Source organism: Hippoglossus stenolepis, chromosome 4 (genome assembly GCF_022539355.2).
Source record: "Hippoglossus stenolepis isolate QCI-W04-F060 chromosome 4, HSTE1.2, whole genome shotgun sequence".
Taxonomy (NCBI): Eukaryota; Metazoa; Chordata; class Actinopteri; order Pleuronectiformes; family Pleuronectidae; genus Hippoglossus; species Hippoglossus stenolepis.
In genome coordinates, this window is record NC_061486.1 from 20,138,966 (window position 1) to 20,156,430 (window position 17,465).

Below are 17,465 nucleotides of genomic sequence, written 5' to 3' on the forward strand. Positions count from 1 at the left end.
AAGTCTGCCTCCTCAAAGCTGTATTGATTGAGCACTGCTACCTCTAGCTTTGATAAGTTACACTACTCAGGCAACCTGAAATATTCACTCACTGCAGTTTTATTGCTGTTGAGAAACCATGAAAAGCAAAACAAAAGGGAGAATGAGTCTAACCCTGGTGTTTATTATCCAAACTCTTAACAATTCACCCCAAATATGAAATCTTGGGGTTGGAGACCAAGGAGCAGAGGAAACATGTATTGGTGAGCACATTGCATGGCAAGTGATTACTAAACTGAACCTGCAAAATGTATTAAAATCTGGAAGTTATTTAAAAATGACAGAATAACAAATAGTATTGTCAAACGAAAGTAAGACAAGCTAGAGGAAAAAGTTAAGCAGAAATGGTTACATGTGTTAAGTTCACCCTGACTTTCTCCTGTTTCCCAAGCCAGTCTCTGACCTAGGCGGCACATTTTAACCTCGTACCACCAATCTGTCATGTCCTCCATATCCTCTCCAACACACCTACCAAGACCAGCACTCCTTGACACCTGTTTTTAGATCTCACCTCCAGGCGTTTGACCTGGGTCTTCTCAAACTCCAGCTTGGTCTCCAGCTCACGGATCTTGGCCTCCTGCCGGCTGACGAGGGATTTCTCCACCATGGACTGCTCCTGGAACTCCAGCTGGCTTTGCAGAGCTTGCATCTACGACATACAAATACACATGTTAATATTCGTGGTTTTTAGGATTACATTTAAAGCAATCACTACAGTAGCTGATGTTCTGAGAGGTAAATAAGCCTTTACCCCTGCTGTTTTTGCTTGAATTAGACACCTTTAGCCTCTTGGGGCATACAAGCAAAAGGAGAATTTAAAGTAGTTTGAATATTTGGTGCTTTGAAACTTTGGATTAGCCAAATGAGATACAACTTGTCAATTAGTGTGTTTTAAATTGGGTAGGTGCATTTTTACCTCCGCCGGGAGGTTATGTTTTCATCAAAGTAACCAAGTTTTGGTTTGTAAGTTTGTTGGTTCATTTTGTTAGCAGACCTAATTTGGTAGAGGAATGGGATCTGGGCCCCGGAGGAAACAATTAAACTTAGATGTCGATGCGGATTAAGGGGCGGATCCCGTTCCACTTCCAGTCTTTTTGCAAAGCCTACCACATCCCAACTCCACCACTGTATTTAGCCCTTTTCTTCTTGTGTCCTCATTAAATAAACAAGGCTCAGCATGTAAACTCAGTTTAAGGTTTTATATTCTAAGAAAGGTATAATTTAAAGTTTGATTGGTATTGGTTATATCAGAACAGGCATTAGAAGTATTAAAATGGTAACCCATCCTTGTGATGGATTCAGATAATTTACTGGGAAAAACCTGTGATATTAACATTTCAAAATAATATGACAGGTTGTTGTCTCTTTAGCTTTAGAGACTTTGAATGATTGTCCCTTCTTCTTTGGAGATAAGTGCTCTGAAACTCTCAGGTCTCAGATGGTATTGTGGGCATGGGTCATTCTAAGACAAAATATCCCTTGGGCGCTCCCTCTCCTCTTGGCTGGGTTTGATTTGTCAAATACAGCTGTGTCTGACCGAGAAAAATACTCATTCTGCAGCAGCCATTAAAAGGATGACAGAACTAGCATGTTCAGCTTTATTGCTTGTCTGAGTCGGGAAACCAAGTTGGCCATCTTTGTCTCATATTTTCAGTGCCCGCTCTGCTTGAATGACACATCAATTACATCAAGGGTTTGTATTTGTTTTTCTTAGGATAAGGAAAACGGGCTGAGGCGGTGCTGCACATTCATGCAAGTTTGTAAATGAGGCTCTTCAGTGGAAACTGCAACAAAGAAAACTCAAAAAAGTTCTCAGGGTGCAACATTAACAATTCCCAATTCAAGCTCTGCAGGCAATAACAACTGATGTGCCTTCAGGGACTGAGTTCAATGTGTCATGTCTACATCTTTGGATAAACTTTAGCAACCGAAGGTCAAAATCGCCACCAGATCATTTTCATACTTTGATTAAATTTATTTCACCATATGGGACTGACAGACATTCATGGGTGTCACTGGTGCTGATCTCTGTCATGGCAACAACATTCATAAAATCACTTCCTCTTTAGTAATTTGTCTTCACAGTAAAAGCCCAAAGTTAGTTTTGTTACAGCAAGGCTTTATATTGATCTGAATCACATAACTTTTATTTTTGATGCGTTGTGAACTTGGGTGTGAAGATTGTGTCGATTGCTTAGCAGACCTATGAAATAGCGGACATGCAGTGTATGAGACACTAACAATGGTTTTGTTTTTAGAACATAGGACTAGATGGTGACTAACCCTTGTACGTTTGAGGGTCTCCTGCACAATTTAAGTTACCAACTAACAGTAGATGTTAAGCAGGAGTTAGCAGCCACTAGCTGATGAGAGGGGAGCAGTATGGAGGCATTTTCTATTTTTTTTCTGTTATTTTTTTCCATTTGAAGCAGTGGTCGCCATTTACTTCAATTGTGAACGATCCCTTTAACACAGGACAAGAGAACAGTCGATTCCAAACAGGCAGGTCTAGAATGGGCACTGCACTAGTTAAAAAAGAATCTGCAGAAAATCCATAACAAAACTCAACTTCCACAGAGCCTCATATTTAAGAGACTAAAACAGTGAAAGTCTTCCTTTCTCTGCATGGCACTATCAGCTGTATGTAGGAGCAAAACGCTGGCACCTACCTTCTCCTGAACCTCCTGCTTCTCCTTGAGGGCGTCCTCCAACTGGGCCTGTAGATCACTGATCTGACCCAGGTTCTGGGCTGACTGTAGTCAAGAAACAACACAGGGGGAAAAAAAGATAAGTCAGGAAGCAGCATGATACCGTAAGTGGACATCAAACATTTTTTTCTCTTTTATTCTATCTGATGGTGGAGGGTAATGAGAATTTCACTTTTACAGTATGCTATCAGTTATGCAGTAGGCAGACTATGCACACAGCTTAAAACTTGAAGACATCCATCAAAACCAAACTATAAAACATACAAAGTAGATCCAGTAAAACACGGTGACATCACAATAACATTACCTAGACAAATAAATCTGCTGGAAAGATTTTTTTTAGTCTAGTGAAAGCAAATCAATAAATCTGATTTCAATGTGACCTGAGTGAAATATTTGAGACAAGTGCTTTTTTTCACAGTAGATGAAGCACGCTGCTACAGCCGGTCCCAGCGGGAATTCAGCTGCTTCAATTTAGACAGAAAGGATGGATTCATTTGGAGCCAGTGAGGGAGATCACTCATCAGCCATCAGGGATGGAAAGAAAGCACTTTTACTGCACTTTCATTTCCACTTGCTGCTCATGTGCGCATTCAGCTACATTAATACTAATGGGAGGAGGGCAGGCACTCGGAACTCACCAAATACCATCGCCTTACACAAGTGGAGCTCATTGGGCAGGGATAGGCGATGTTCAAACAATTCAAAGTGAAGGTTGATCCTGGGATTTTTACTTTTATATATTAACTTTGGATTGCTTTAAGTCTTGATGGGATAGAGCATGCAGGCTAGACTGTGTGTGCAGGTGTTGTGCATCTTGACGGATCAGCTTGCTGATATTCTGGGTAAATGTTTTGTTTGGCATGAAAAAGCATACAACAGCCAGACAGTGTCACCTATCTGTTATATGACAGATGATTATGTTTGAGGGACTAATCTCACACTTGGCACAAAGAGTGACGCACGTGTCTTTGCTATTTTCAGACTGACACAGTTATCAAAAACCTGGTCTAAAATCAGTGGAACAGTATTTCACTGTTACTTTAAGATAGCATTATCAAGATAGTCATATGTGTGGGTTAACAGTTTAATGGCTTGTCACACACGCAGAGGATGTACTCGTGTCCAAAGGGCAATGTTTCCTTTTTAGAGAAATATTCTTTAGAATGAGCCCTTTATATTTAAATACTTTATATTTACATTGGGAGTGGGTCCTCTCTACGGAGGCTGCCATGTTTTTTACAGTAGTCCAAACTGGATAAACTAAACACCTTTTGAGTTTTTAACAACTGAAGACTACCACAGGCTCTCTTTCAAGTTTGGAAGGGGAGGCTAAGGTGAGGGGTATTCAGCTGCAACATGCTACTTCGCCACTAGAAGTCACTAAATTCTACATACTGAACCTTTAAGTGTTAATCTGTGTTATGGTGGTCAGGGCAAATTAATTACTTCTCTTCCTAGCAGTTATAAACCAGTGCGTCACCGACATGCCAAGATAAAGTAGTAGTTTTAACAGTCAGGGCTCCAACCACATGACTATATAAAAGACAGCCAGTTCTGTTGCTGCTCTTTGGGTTGAATTTAATAAAATTGTATCTCCTCTATCTGTGAAATGGAGACTCTGCACAACTCAGTTTAGAGATGGAATAAAAGAGGCAGAACAGTTAGAAAAAAGAGCAAGAAAAAGTTACATTTAAAAAGCTTTTTATAATCATCAAAAGTAATTTCTCTATTTCCATTTAGTAAAATTAATTAAGTAAAATTATAAATGACTCATTAAAAGAATAAATCTTAGAAAGGAAATGGAAGTATTACTAAGCAATTGTAATTTTCAGGTTTTAATTATTCCAGTAGCTCAGTGTATATGAAAGTGACAGAGGAGAAAAGCAGACCTGTGACACAGCAGCCTTGTGTTTCTTCATCAGCTCGTTCAGGTCCTCCTGGTCCTCCTCCATTCTGGACTGTAAGTCATTCTTCTCCCTCTGAACACGACTCAGCTGCTCCTCCAGCTGAACAACGCAGAGCAAAACAAATTAGGCGAGTAAACAGACAGACCAAGCTGTGATGTCACCGTGCAGACATAGAATTTTGCACTATTAGTTGACTATTTTTGTAATAAAGAGCAATTATGATTGAATAGGAAGAATTGTTTTTTTGTTTTTATAATAAAATGTATATTGTAACCGAAAAACACGTCGCACGATCTTTGTTATACATGTAAGTCTATGATTGTGCATAATAACATCTGATTATTATGAGTTAATAAGTTTTAGTAGAACACAACACTATAAAGAAGGTAGTTTAAATAAAATGTGCTAAGGTGTGTGCATTATTCACAACTCAGTGCATTATTTGCAGTCCGGCATCTACCTGTCAGCTAGAGAAACAAACAATATAATTTATCAGAATAGAAAAGAAGACCTGCTTGTCACAAGCTGTAGCCCTAAACAAAAAACAAAAAACTGTGCTGCAGGTGACTCTGATTTACAATGATGCATGACCAAAACTTAGAGTCATAGCTGATATAGTTAGTCTACATGTGGTCGCAAACTCACTGATCAACAGCACATAAATACAATTAAATAAATTAGAGGGGACCTATTAAGCTTGTTTTTTGGGTTCATAATTGTTATTTGGGGGACTACTTGAAAAGGTTTGCAGGCTTCAATGTTAAGAAAACACATTAGTTCGTTCAAACTCTTCCTTCGCAGCAGCTGGAACTCTCAGCTCAAACCCTCAGATTCAGCTCATGCCCCCGTTACTACAAAGCCCAGTCTGCTCTGCTTTGCCAGCAGGTACAGTCTCTTGCAACTGGTCAACTGCTTCCAGCACAGATCGAAAGTGTCAGGAAGTCGGGTACAGGCTGGTAGATGCACATCGATAAACAACAATGGCTAATAGTGGCAGCAAGAGGAGCCGGTAGTCCCGAAAATGTACTACAAGACTAGAGCAGGATGTTTCAGATTGGTAAGTAACATGGTCATTGTGTAATTTATCTGCATGACATTCCCGCAGACGGCATAATACTGGGTTTCGGTCCAACCGCAAAAGAATGCACAGAGGTGGAAAATATCTGCTGCAAAAAAAAAACGAAAGGTAACGCTAATTATATTATATTACTCTACTGCTATATTCATTTTAGTGGGAGGCAGCCATGATGATGTGAAAAATGGCACTTATACACATTTTTGTGTCACAGACAAAACTACACAAAAAGTGTTTCAGCAATGTTTGTCTCTTGGCTGGATCATGTGTGTCTGATGGAATGGGTATATTTATATTTTTAAGCAGAGGGAAAAGTGATACATGAAAATTTGTGCGGCTAGCTATACATTTTCCTTGCATCACCACCATTAATACACTGGGTGATAAAATTTAGAGAAAAACCATCATAAAGTATGAGCCCCTTTTCTACTGTTGAAAATAGAAAACTAACACTGAATTTTGTCTACAGTTGGAATGGATTTAATCGACATTCAATCCCAGGTCATCTGGCCGATAGACACAGGTTTTTAATCGGCTATACGATTGGCACTAATGGAAAGGAGAAACCGGGGTGAACGGGTGAACCAGGAAAAAACAGAGAGGCAAACTCCTCTACTGGCAATGAAAAAGAAGAAAATCGTTACTTAGTGGGTTTACCTGGGTTTAAATAACCTGCATATACCTGCAGGTTTTGGTATAAAAGAGCTATTAGTAAGATGCTGGGACACCGTGTGCTGCCAGACTGAGCACAACCTCCGAAAGATAATCCCTCATGTGGTGTTTTAATGACGGTCGTAAGAGAGCTGTCCAACACATAGGACCAAACTCTCCCGTAGGTGATTATCTAGGTTGAGATCAGCTGACTGTAACGGCCATAGCTTATGAGTTACATCACTTTCATATTCGGTAAACCTTTTAATTTAATCCTCATGCTGCATGAATGGGGGCAGTGTCATCCTGTTTCTCCTCTCAGTTTCAGTTTTTTCCTTTAATTTCTCAGCCATTTCTAGTTGTATAGTGTGACTAAATGGTCACGGTCTGAAATGAAGCTTTGAGTTTGTGGGTGTGCCACTCCATGCACAGCAAAGGGTTTTCTCTCAGGAGAGCCCTTATTAGCTCTTCAACAATCACAGGGCCCAACAGAGGTTACTTAGGGTCCCAGTCATAACCCAGATCCAATTAGAGGCTAAGAACTAGCAGTGACTGCCTCTTACCTTCAGTCGAAGGGGAGGGACTGTGCTGGAGTAATTCTATTTCAGTAATGACAGGGATAATATATAAAAGAGAGAAGGAGGGAGGCTGGTGGTGCAGGGCAATGGATTAATAAATGATGAGTAATGTGACTGTGTGAAAAGGCTAATGAATCTATTTGCACACAGTTGATAAACGAGAGGAGTCAGAGACAGGCAGAGCTCACACTTTGGCATCCATCCCATTAAGAAAGAGTCCAAACAAGATGTAGAATAAACCAAAATCACAGAATCGAAGGACAGCTTGATTATATGGATTTGGATTACAAAGGTAGATAAGTTATTTTGCATTTATTTGTATTAATACCACCCACTGCTGTGACATTTACTTCAGTAACTAAAAATATCCGTGTGCGATCTGGGGCAGATTCATTTGTACATCTCACTTTCCTTTTTTAAATCCACCCTTAGCCTCACTGAGTGCTGATAAAAGCTATGAACCCAGCTCCAGCTTTGTGCGGTGGGGAAAGATATTGTGATGGATGCTTGGAAAAAACACACACATAAAAAACGTTCCAGTCGGCAGCATCAAACTGTCATTTAACACATTTAACAATAGGCTGTCAGTGCAATCTGAGTTTTCCTCTCAGACTGCTGCGGCCCTCAGTGGAAAAATGAAGCTTTCAAAAACATGCGAGACAATTTTCTCAAAACACTGCAATTATGCCAGGAGAATGGTGGAAGAACGCCAAAGATTGTTGACAATCTGAAAGAAATGCTATTTGCGTGATATTGTCTTTGCTGACGTGGCCAGTGGTGAATCATACAAAGAAAATCCTCAGTTTATGCAATAACTATTTCTATCATCAATTCTAACAGCCGTTTACTTTCCCAGCAGGCTGGATGTGTGCTGCAGAGGTCATCCTCAAAGACATCTTCTTAAAACAAACAGCAGGTGACACCTTCTTCTTATCTCTGCTAGAGGTTTATTCTACATAAGGGACCACCCGTTCTGTGAAAACAATTTAATTGCATTTGCTTTTCAGAGTCTGTTCTTTTTTCTATAGTGAAATACTTGTCAAAACCTCTCCCTACACAACCTGATATAAAAACAAAATGACGATCGATCGTCATTTTGTTGATAGATAGATAGATTGATAGATAGATAGATAGATAGATAGATAGATAGATAGATAGATAGATAGATAGTCAAACACAAGAGCACTAGAATAATAAAAGGTCAAAACAGGTCAAGAATAAGTACAGTGAGATGAAAGTCTCAGCTGTCACTTTAAAGAAGTATGTGCTAATGGAGATATTGATAATACAGTATTTTAAGTACAAGGTAATTTAAAGAAACAAGTAACTGAGTATTGAAGCCAAATATAAATACAGAGATGAGGTCATCCATGGCCCATATCCCTTTTAGGTCAGCTTGGTTTTGCAACAAACATCTGATACTTGAGAATTGTCATTGTATACTAGTTGTGAAGCCTCAAGTTCCTTTGGGGTGTCAGGGACGGTGTTGCATGCTGCTGTAAAACTGTTGGTAAATTAGTCATGAAAGATGAAGCTAATTAAAAGTGATGAGCTGTGCTGTCCCTCTACCAACAATCTCAGCTATTAATATCATAGACTTCATCAGAAATTCACACGCCTTTCAGACAAACTAACATTTTCCTCAAGATCGTTCACTTGAAAGATAAAGTGCTTTGAGTTGCCTGTCTAAGTCATTGGTGCTAGTAATCCCACTATGAGTTTGTCTAGGGACAAACATTTGATCTTTATTGTTTTTCTTTGCAACTAACTAGTCCCACAACATTGGAACTTTATTTGAATGTCAGTACGTGCAGCTCAACCAGACGATAACTTTGTTTCTCTGCAATATTTCTCGTAATGTCTGGTTTAGTCAATGTTTTCTCTGCAATTTTTCTTGATGAAAATAAATGAACGGAGTGTTCAGAAGCTCGGGTGAGTGAGCTGTCTGAAATATTTAAGTTTAACTCGTCCTCACAGCCACAACTTTCACTCTTCACACATCATTTTTGCCAGACAGCAGACAAATTTGTGCTCTTTTAGATAATATAAAACAGACAATTTGCTCAGTGAGCCTCTAAATGGTAGAAGATCAGGGGAGGGAGTCTCGCTGAGGTCGTTGCAACGGTGGGGGGACACTAGGCTCCATATAGCTCCAATTGAACCAATCAGTAGCACCACCTGTGGTACTGGCGTGGCTGGTACAGAGAATGACGGTGTATAGAGGAAGGGTCAGTCCAGGGAAGTCTGTGTTTGGGAGAGTGGCTGTGTGCGAAGGGGATGGGTCATCTCAACCCAAGGCTGAGGGACAAGGTCAGGGGTAGGAAGTGGCATTGAGAGTCAGGGTCTGTCTTTCTTGGTGGTTCTCTCTCCTCCTCTTGTTCCCTCTCCTCTGTGTCTATTGGGTCAGTGCTTTCTGTCCACTTCTGCTTTCAGCCAGTGAAACATTCTATCAAACAAGCTGAGACTGGTGTGGATTCCCCAGAGCAGTGTTTCTTTGATTTTTATGATAAACTAGGGTCAACATAGTGGTCTCAGTGTCCAGTCTCTCATCCTGACAGATGGTCACTCTACCACCATGACCGATTCTGTCTTTAAAGGTGTGCTAGTATAGGTAAAGACAACATTCTCCAAACCTCTGGGTGATTTATATGGAAGATCAGGGTTGTTGTTTTTCTCCTTGCCACTGGGGAGGATATATTCTGAACACAGGCAGTCTGGGTTTTCATTGTCGGGTCAAAAAAAATGTAATATTCCAAAAAATAAAGGGAATGGTTACCCCTCTTTTGTTTTCAGATGTATTCCAGTTGAGAGGTCCAGTGAGCCAGGGCCAAACTTTAACAAGCGCAGGTACAATGCTCTGAACAGAAAAGTAGGCAGGCTCAGAGGCAAATTAGTTCATTACTTTGTGTTGTTGCTTTCATTAATGTAAACTCTACTAATGGTTAACTGTCTTGAGATACTGTTAGCGCACTGTCATCTCCCCAAGACAAGCTGGACAAATTGTGGAGACTGACAGCAGATTGTCAAACTTTCCCCGCTTATCCTAACATAAGCGTTGAACCATGAGCCACAGCAAGTGCCCTCCACCTTTAGCTAATATATTTGAATGGGATGTATAGATCTGTGAGTTTTCTTCATAACTACATAATAATACTGAAGACAGATGATTCAGTGGTTGCCTTTCAATAGCAAAGAGACACACTTTTTTGAAAAGCGTAAGCATCACATGGAGAACATTTGCATATTGCATATTTTTTGTACATAATTGCACAGTGTTGATTTAATGGATTATGTCATATATGCAGCAATCAGATGCACATTGAAAGGGGCTCTGATTTGGAGGCGAGTCAGAGAGAAATATTAAAAAAGTCAGATGGAGTTTTCAAACAGGCTCATGGAGCTAATGTGAATTTGCTGTTTCATTCATTACAATTAACTCTGAGTGGAAAACGCAGAGGGAGAGAAAAGGAGTACAGCAGACAGAAAATGAGTAAAATGTAAATAATATTTCATTTAAATATTACATTATTACTTCATTACTTAAATACAGTTTAAAACAGTATTATCTTTGAAAAAAAGTCAACTTGACAATAACTATGGTTTTGTTATCACCTGTGACCACTTGTATGTTGGTTTGGATGGTTGGTTGTTTGTAAGCAAGATTATGCAAAAATCGATTAGCCCGATTACCATGAAACTTGGTGGAAGGATGCAACAGGGAGGAGTGAAAACACAGAGATTTAACCTCAGTGATACAGAGAGTATGATTGAGGGTAAATGAATAGCAGGAAAAAGAAAGAGTTAAGAAGGAAAAAGGCTGTTTGACCAACACGTGGAAGCAGATTGCCATGGGAACAGAGCATGAAGTAAAAAAAAAGTCAAGTCAAAAGGACGGAAAATGTAAAGGTCAAAACAGACAAGGAGACAATAAAATAAGAAGAATAGACAAAGAAAAGTAAAAACTACAGATGTAAAGAAAAAAGATGTAGATGTAGTAAAATGTTATATTTTTGCAGGGAAATAAGAAAGATACCCCAACCCCCCACCTCACCCTCTCCCAGAAAATGAGGAACAGTGGGAGTAGGAGGATGAGCTGTGAGTGAACAGATGTGTCCTCTAACCCTTTATCTCCGGCTGAAGGCGCCGCTTTGACATATCTACTGCCGCCCTCCTGCCACCACAGATGGCAGAGCCTTATAAAAGCCTTAAAAAACCCAACCTACGTGAACACCACTGATGATCATTTCCAAAAGCCATGACAGCTTTAGCTTCTTCCTCCTATTTAACAACGACATGCAGTAAACTTAACCATAAACTTGATCAAAACTGCCATCCGTGGGTGAGTCACACCAGGCAGCTTGTCAAGAATGAGAGGTTGAAAAGCAGAGCGCTGTACTCACCGCCTGCTTCATTTTGGAGATGTCCTCCATCTGGACGTGTAGGTCTTCAATCTCCACCTCCATGGACTTACGAGCTTTAACTGCGGATGCACAGGTGAACTCAGACTCCTCCAGCTGGAATGGACAGAAAAATCGAGGAAAGTGCATCTTTACAGCAAATGTACATTTGGAAGTTAATTATACAGGCAGTTAAATTATATATTCTAGTCCTAATTTATGTTGTTAAATTCAATGGTGATTGTTTGCGTTTTTCAAAGAAAGCACAGTTATACTGTTCACTGGCCAATTTCAAACTGTGAGGTCTCCATTGGGAGGTATAGGAGAGTTTGATGTAATTTCATAAGTCGGTCAAGTGTGATCAATAGACCTGACACTACCGTATGCTCTAGAACAAAATAAATCAGGTGTGTTGGTGGCAAATGTAAATCATGTAAAAGAACAGATTTAAGGTAATATAAAAACATGTTAAAATGACATTTAAAAGAAAAGGAAATAAAAAATTTAAAAAAAATACAATTAAATGAAAAACAAAAATTTAAACAGAAGAAAGAAAGTGATAAAAAATATAAAACCGCAAGAGTGTGGGTGAAGGCTGAAGTAAAGAGAAATGTTTTTCTTTCAAAGACGTTTACTGAACTAGCTTCTCTGATATTGTCACTTCTGATTTAGACGGGATAAGATAAGATAAGATAAGATATGATAAGATAAGAAGTCCTTTATTGGTCCGACAATGGCAAAATGTGCAGTATTACAGCAGCAAGTAATAAGTAGCATGCAGTACTTAAGTGTAAGGAATATAAAAAATATATAGAAATATAGAAACGTATAAATGTTATAAACTAGAAAATATAGTGTAAAGACAGGAAGAAATATATGCAGTGTGAGAATATGTACAGTGAATGGATTGCACATGAACCGTTGATATTGCACAGACAGATGAATATAGCACAGTGAATATTGCACAGTTGAGCCTCATGCAAGAACCCTTCAAACAAACCGATTTGTTCTTAAGTGCTGCCCACGAGTGATTCGGGAGAACTTGCTGCAATCTTCAATTTTTTCATGGTGAATGATGTTATTTTTAAACTCGGCCTCGTGGTTCATCCAGTCAACCCCCAGACAAGAGAGAGGCGCTCAAACAACAAACGTCATACAGCATGTCCCAGCATGTCAGATTATTTTTAGTACAATAATGCTGTGTTTAAAGCCTTTTTCATATCGAGCCATTTCTCCCTTCTTTTAGTGACAGTGTGACCCACAGCTGAAATGCCATTTGTTATTTTTTTCCCCCATTCTTTGGCTTCAGCAGGTCCTTTATTTCCCTTATCTATATCCTCTCTGCTTCTCTGAAATCAGGACTTTTTATCTCTTTTTACTCTTTAATGCCATTTTCAAAATCCCCAACATCGTTGTTGTCTTGTTATAAAGAATCAAAAGTTAAAAGTTTGGGTACTAATGATCTCGAACCATTTGTATCATATACAACAGACTGTTTTAATTTTATTTGAAATGACTGACTCGGGCAGTCATCTCGAATTCATAGAATTGTAGTCAAGTCAAGTTTGGAGTTGTAATTTGAAAAGAAATCTCGAGCATGTGACCGACAGCGGTTGTATTAGGTTGCACATAAACTGGTATTGTCATGGCTTTACCTGATTCTTGAGCTGGGCGATCTCCCTCTTGCTTGGTGCATTGTTCTTTATGTGGTCCAACATGATCTGGGCATCAGCCAGAAGAGCCTTGGTTCTTTTCAGGTCCTTCCTCAAACGCTTCTCAGTCTCTATGTCTCCACTTCTCACCTGGAAAACAGGTACAGCTGAGCTTCAACAACTCCACTGATAAAATGTGAATAGGACATGGACTCATTTTACCATTCAGAAGCATATATATACATATTGTATATATAGTGTATACCTTTCAGTTAGTTTTACTGTATAGATGGAAGGCTAATATACCACCTCTACATAAACTATTAATTTAAAGCTATGCACTCATAGATGATATACCTGCACCATATGCAGACCCAACATTCACAATTTGCTATATTGTTAAAATGTTTTGGTATCAAACGTTTACCTTTTAATCAGAGAGATGCAGGCTAGCACGATGATAATGCCACACTCTAAAATGAGTGTGAGACCTGGATTCTGTTCTGGTTCCAAACATAGACTGTGTATAAAGATTCAACAGGACTGGGATCCATCACATTGTGTTTGGTGTAGTTACCTTGTCCTTTGCGGATAGAAGCTTTGACTCCAGCTCTCTCTTCTCTTTCAGGACCTTTTGCTTCTCATCGTACTCTTCCTCAAGCTGTACCTCCATTTGCTTCAGCTAAACACACACACACAAGCATACAAAACACATGCACACACAGAAATTAGTAACCTTATCTGTCTTTTATCTGATCACATACAAGAACATACATAGTGCACACTAAACTGCTGACCTATGACAATGATCAATTATTATGATTACTGTCACATGAAGAGGAAAAGTATCTAGCAGGTTTGTGAGATATTGAAAACAAATATCTTATTGTTTCTAAAAATGTATCCGTTCTAACACTGTCCAGTCTACGGAAGCTTGTGTTTGCATTTACCCCCAATTGTTTATTCAGAAGAAATCTATCAGAGATCAGTAATAAATAAACCACTGTGTAAATGTCACTGGTTGACAGCATGTCGAGATGTCCAGTATTCCCAGCTTGTGTCATCATAGAAATAACCTTATTATATGTGGGCTAATGAGGGCTGGATTGTGGAAGCCAGTGATGAGTTGTCAGCACAAAGCAAATCAATCCAAAACAGCACCAATCGCTGAACAAAGCTACAGAGGCCAACAAGCAAAGTGGCAAAAACTGTGAATACTGGTGATACTGTATAAGTGAAGAAAAAACATATTCCTGTAAAAGAACAGAAAGTGGGAGCAGCAGTGTGTTGAGTATGATATGATCGTGCTGTTCTATTGATGGAAGTAGGGGTGTGGAAAAGTATGTTTTACTGAATTTATCTGCCTCTGTCTGCTTCACCAACCCCCCTCTGAACGCTCCGGAGATTTCTGCGAAGAATCTCCTGCTGTGTAGTTCATGTGTAAAAGAGAAACTCCGGAGAAAGTCCAGACCCAATTGTGCGAACATTCGCAGGAGTTCATGTCTAAAATATGGCTTAATGTAACACTCCGCCCTTGTGCAAGATGATGATTCAACAATAAGATTAAAGACTGACTAAAAAAAGACCAAATTAAGTCATGAAATAATTTTTTGGTTAAATCCTAAAACTAGAATATATATACATTACTGTAGAGATATTGGAGCTTGACCCACTCTGGTGGTGATCATTCTTTTTTTTAATCCACCCCTGGTGAGACTTCCTGTTTGAGTGGTTGCTTGAGTCGATAATGATCAGGACATTAGTGAGCTATTAAATGTCAGACAGCAACAACTTTATAATGGTTTCTCTTCCTAGCTGTTTGTTTTCTCAGTGTTTCTCTCTCTCTGCACAGCAGCACACATTTTACAGTATTAAGTGTATTAAAATCTGAAATAAACTTTACCTTCTTGTTGCATGACTGTCTGATCTCCTCCACCTCATCGTCTTTGCTCTCGATATCCTTGGAATGGGTTTGGCGCAAGCGCTCCATCTCCATCTCCAGACGCAGCTTGGCCTTTTAAAGAAAAACAGGTTTTAAACGCTGTGCGATGACTAATGGGTGGAAAGAACAACCAGGGTTGAACAGACATTTTCAGAAAGTCTCTACATTTGCCAAATTACATTCTCATTTCTTGCAAAAGAAGTGTCAGAATTAACATCAGCCAGAAAAGGAACAATTCTTCTGAAAAACCGGGGAGGTCAATGCGTTGTCATAATAATTGGCAGCTGGATGTGAAGCACTTTACGAGGAAAGTGAAACAACCCCTTTGGTTGCCAACTGAAAACTGCTCAGCTCTGAGACTATTCCATAAGACTAGGCAAACTTCACTGCTGCTGTTTGGAATAAGAGCTGATGTCTGACTTAAGTTCCATCTTTCCGATGCTGGACTGGTTCCTGTGTGTGACCATTTCTGTCACCAACAATCAGGCGTTCACATCCACTTCACGCTCAGTTGAATGGGGGGGAAGGGAGCCAGGGTTTGAACTCCATGTTTTTTGAGAATATGTCCAACACATCTCTGACAAACTACATTTAGTTTCTCTCACCTACAGCTCCCATTGGCGAGCTGTGGATGACCCAGCTCTGCATGCAGTCAGTAGGATATCGACTGATGTTTGTAGCTCCTCTGATATCAGAGACAGTCAGGGGCCAATGTAATTAACTCCCAATGGCTGCTATGTGTAAGTCTCTATGAAGATATCTGGTATCTTTGATTGCATCAAAGATAGTAGCATGCACAGCTCGGTCCAACCCTCCTGAGACACGGTGCTGCTCTTCAAGTGTCTTTTCTGGTGAATTTCTGTCAACAAATTCTGGTACTTTCTAACATGTCACCCACGGAATGCTTAAAAGATTCCTTCAGCATTCACATCATTTATTATAAGAGTGAAAGGATGGAAATCAATCTCAGGTCTGTGGAGACGGGTTGAAAAGGATGTGCTTAGCCTAGCTTAGCACAAAGACCAGAAGCATGTGGAAAAACAGATAGCCTGGTTGCTCTCTAACTAACAGGTTGCATCTTGTTTTTGAATCATTACACAAACAGAAATGACAAAGACAAATCATGTTTACATTTCTGTTTGTAAACAAGGAGGATACATGGTAACTATGGAGCTTTTTTTTTTAAAGCTTACTTTTGAACTTTGGACGGAGACGGACTAGATGTTATTTAATGTTATTTCCTGCATCCAGACTTAACACTGAGCAAGGCTAAACACATCCTGACACCAGCTGCACTCTTGCCGTACAAAGTGTTAGCTGGGATGCAGGCAGGGGCATGAACACATACAACTGTGAATGTCTGTCTGAGTCGATATTATTGTTTATGTCTGCCTGTCGGTCTTTCAGTTGCATGTAAGCAAAAATAGAAGAAATAATAGTAATAATTATGATAATTCAAAATACAGAAAACTAGAATTACCGCAGTGAGGTTTAATGTCTCCGCAGGGGGCATATAAGTATATGTATACATAACATATACGTAAGGGTACATATGTAAATGTATAATATCAGTATAAGTGTTGACAATTACTGAGGTAAATCCTAAAAAATGCAACAGATGTTTTTTCCACCCCTCCTGTCATTGGTGCTATCAATCTTCTCATTTAACTGTCACAAAGATAAAGCATGCAAAGCAAATTTCCTCAATATATTAAAAATATTACTCAAAGCCTGTATATGTATTAATGTAACTTATCAGTAGTCTACAGTATTAGTAGCATCCCACTATCTAACTTCATAGGATCAATATTAGTGTTGTGTATTTGTCAAGTGGACAAACCTGTTGTTTATTTATTTGCATTGTATTTTACCTACAGGGATTTTAGCTGTAAACAAGTTTCTGTCAGTTGTTGAAAAGTTGTAAAGTGCAGTAAATACAACTTGAACTTGAAACACAAGTAAACAAGTAAAATATTCATCAGTACAGTGATGTAATACTTGAGTCTCCAGCAGTAAGGGACATTTTATTACTGCCTGAGAGAAAACTGCACTGGCTGTGTGTTGAATATGATGTCGTCATAATTAAGATATAATTTTGGGGTAAACTAGTCCTTCAAACCCACAATTAGATATTTTAGGGCCATGTAGGGTTAGAAGACACAAGCAGTAAACTCTGCATCAACATGTCATAACCTTTTTAAGCGATACTACTAAAGTTTCCCTTCTCCTGAGGGAAATATCTGGCTGTTTAGCTACTGAATGCCCGACTCTCAGCTCTCATCAGATGAGACAAGAATGAGCTAAAGCTCAAACTGACCCCTTTCAGATTTTTAACACTGTCATTTGATATATTATTATTATAAAATGATGACTATAAAGCTGCAATAATCAATGTTTTTTATAATAACATGAAACAAATGGCAAGATCACAAGTGTGACACATAGTGGACAAACCATCAGACAAAAAAATCAACGCCACAGTTACTCTCAATTCTGTGGTGCATTTTAGCTTC

The 17,465-nt window shown here is 39.2% G+C and overlaps 1 protein-coding gene across 1 annotated transcript in view; it reads right to left on the minus strand.

Moving 5' to 3' along the window:
* Positions 1-17,465, minus strand: part of myo18ab (myosin XVIIIAb) — a 124,372-nt gene that overhangs the window by 15,163 nt on the left and 91,744 nt on the right. Inside the window, 7 exon segments of the mRNA XM_035155062.2 lie at positions 551-688; positions 2,709-2,792; positions 4,640-4,756; positions 11,362-11,475; positions 13,014-13,160; positions 13,588-13,692; positions 14,914-15,024. Coding sequence (XP_035010953.2) covers positions 551-688; positions 2,709-2,792; positions 4,640-4,756; positions 11,362-11,475; positions 13,014-13,160; positions 13,588-13,692; positions 14,914-15,024 — 816 coding nt within the window.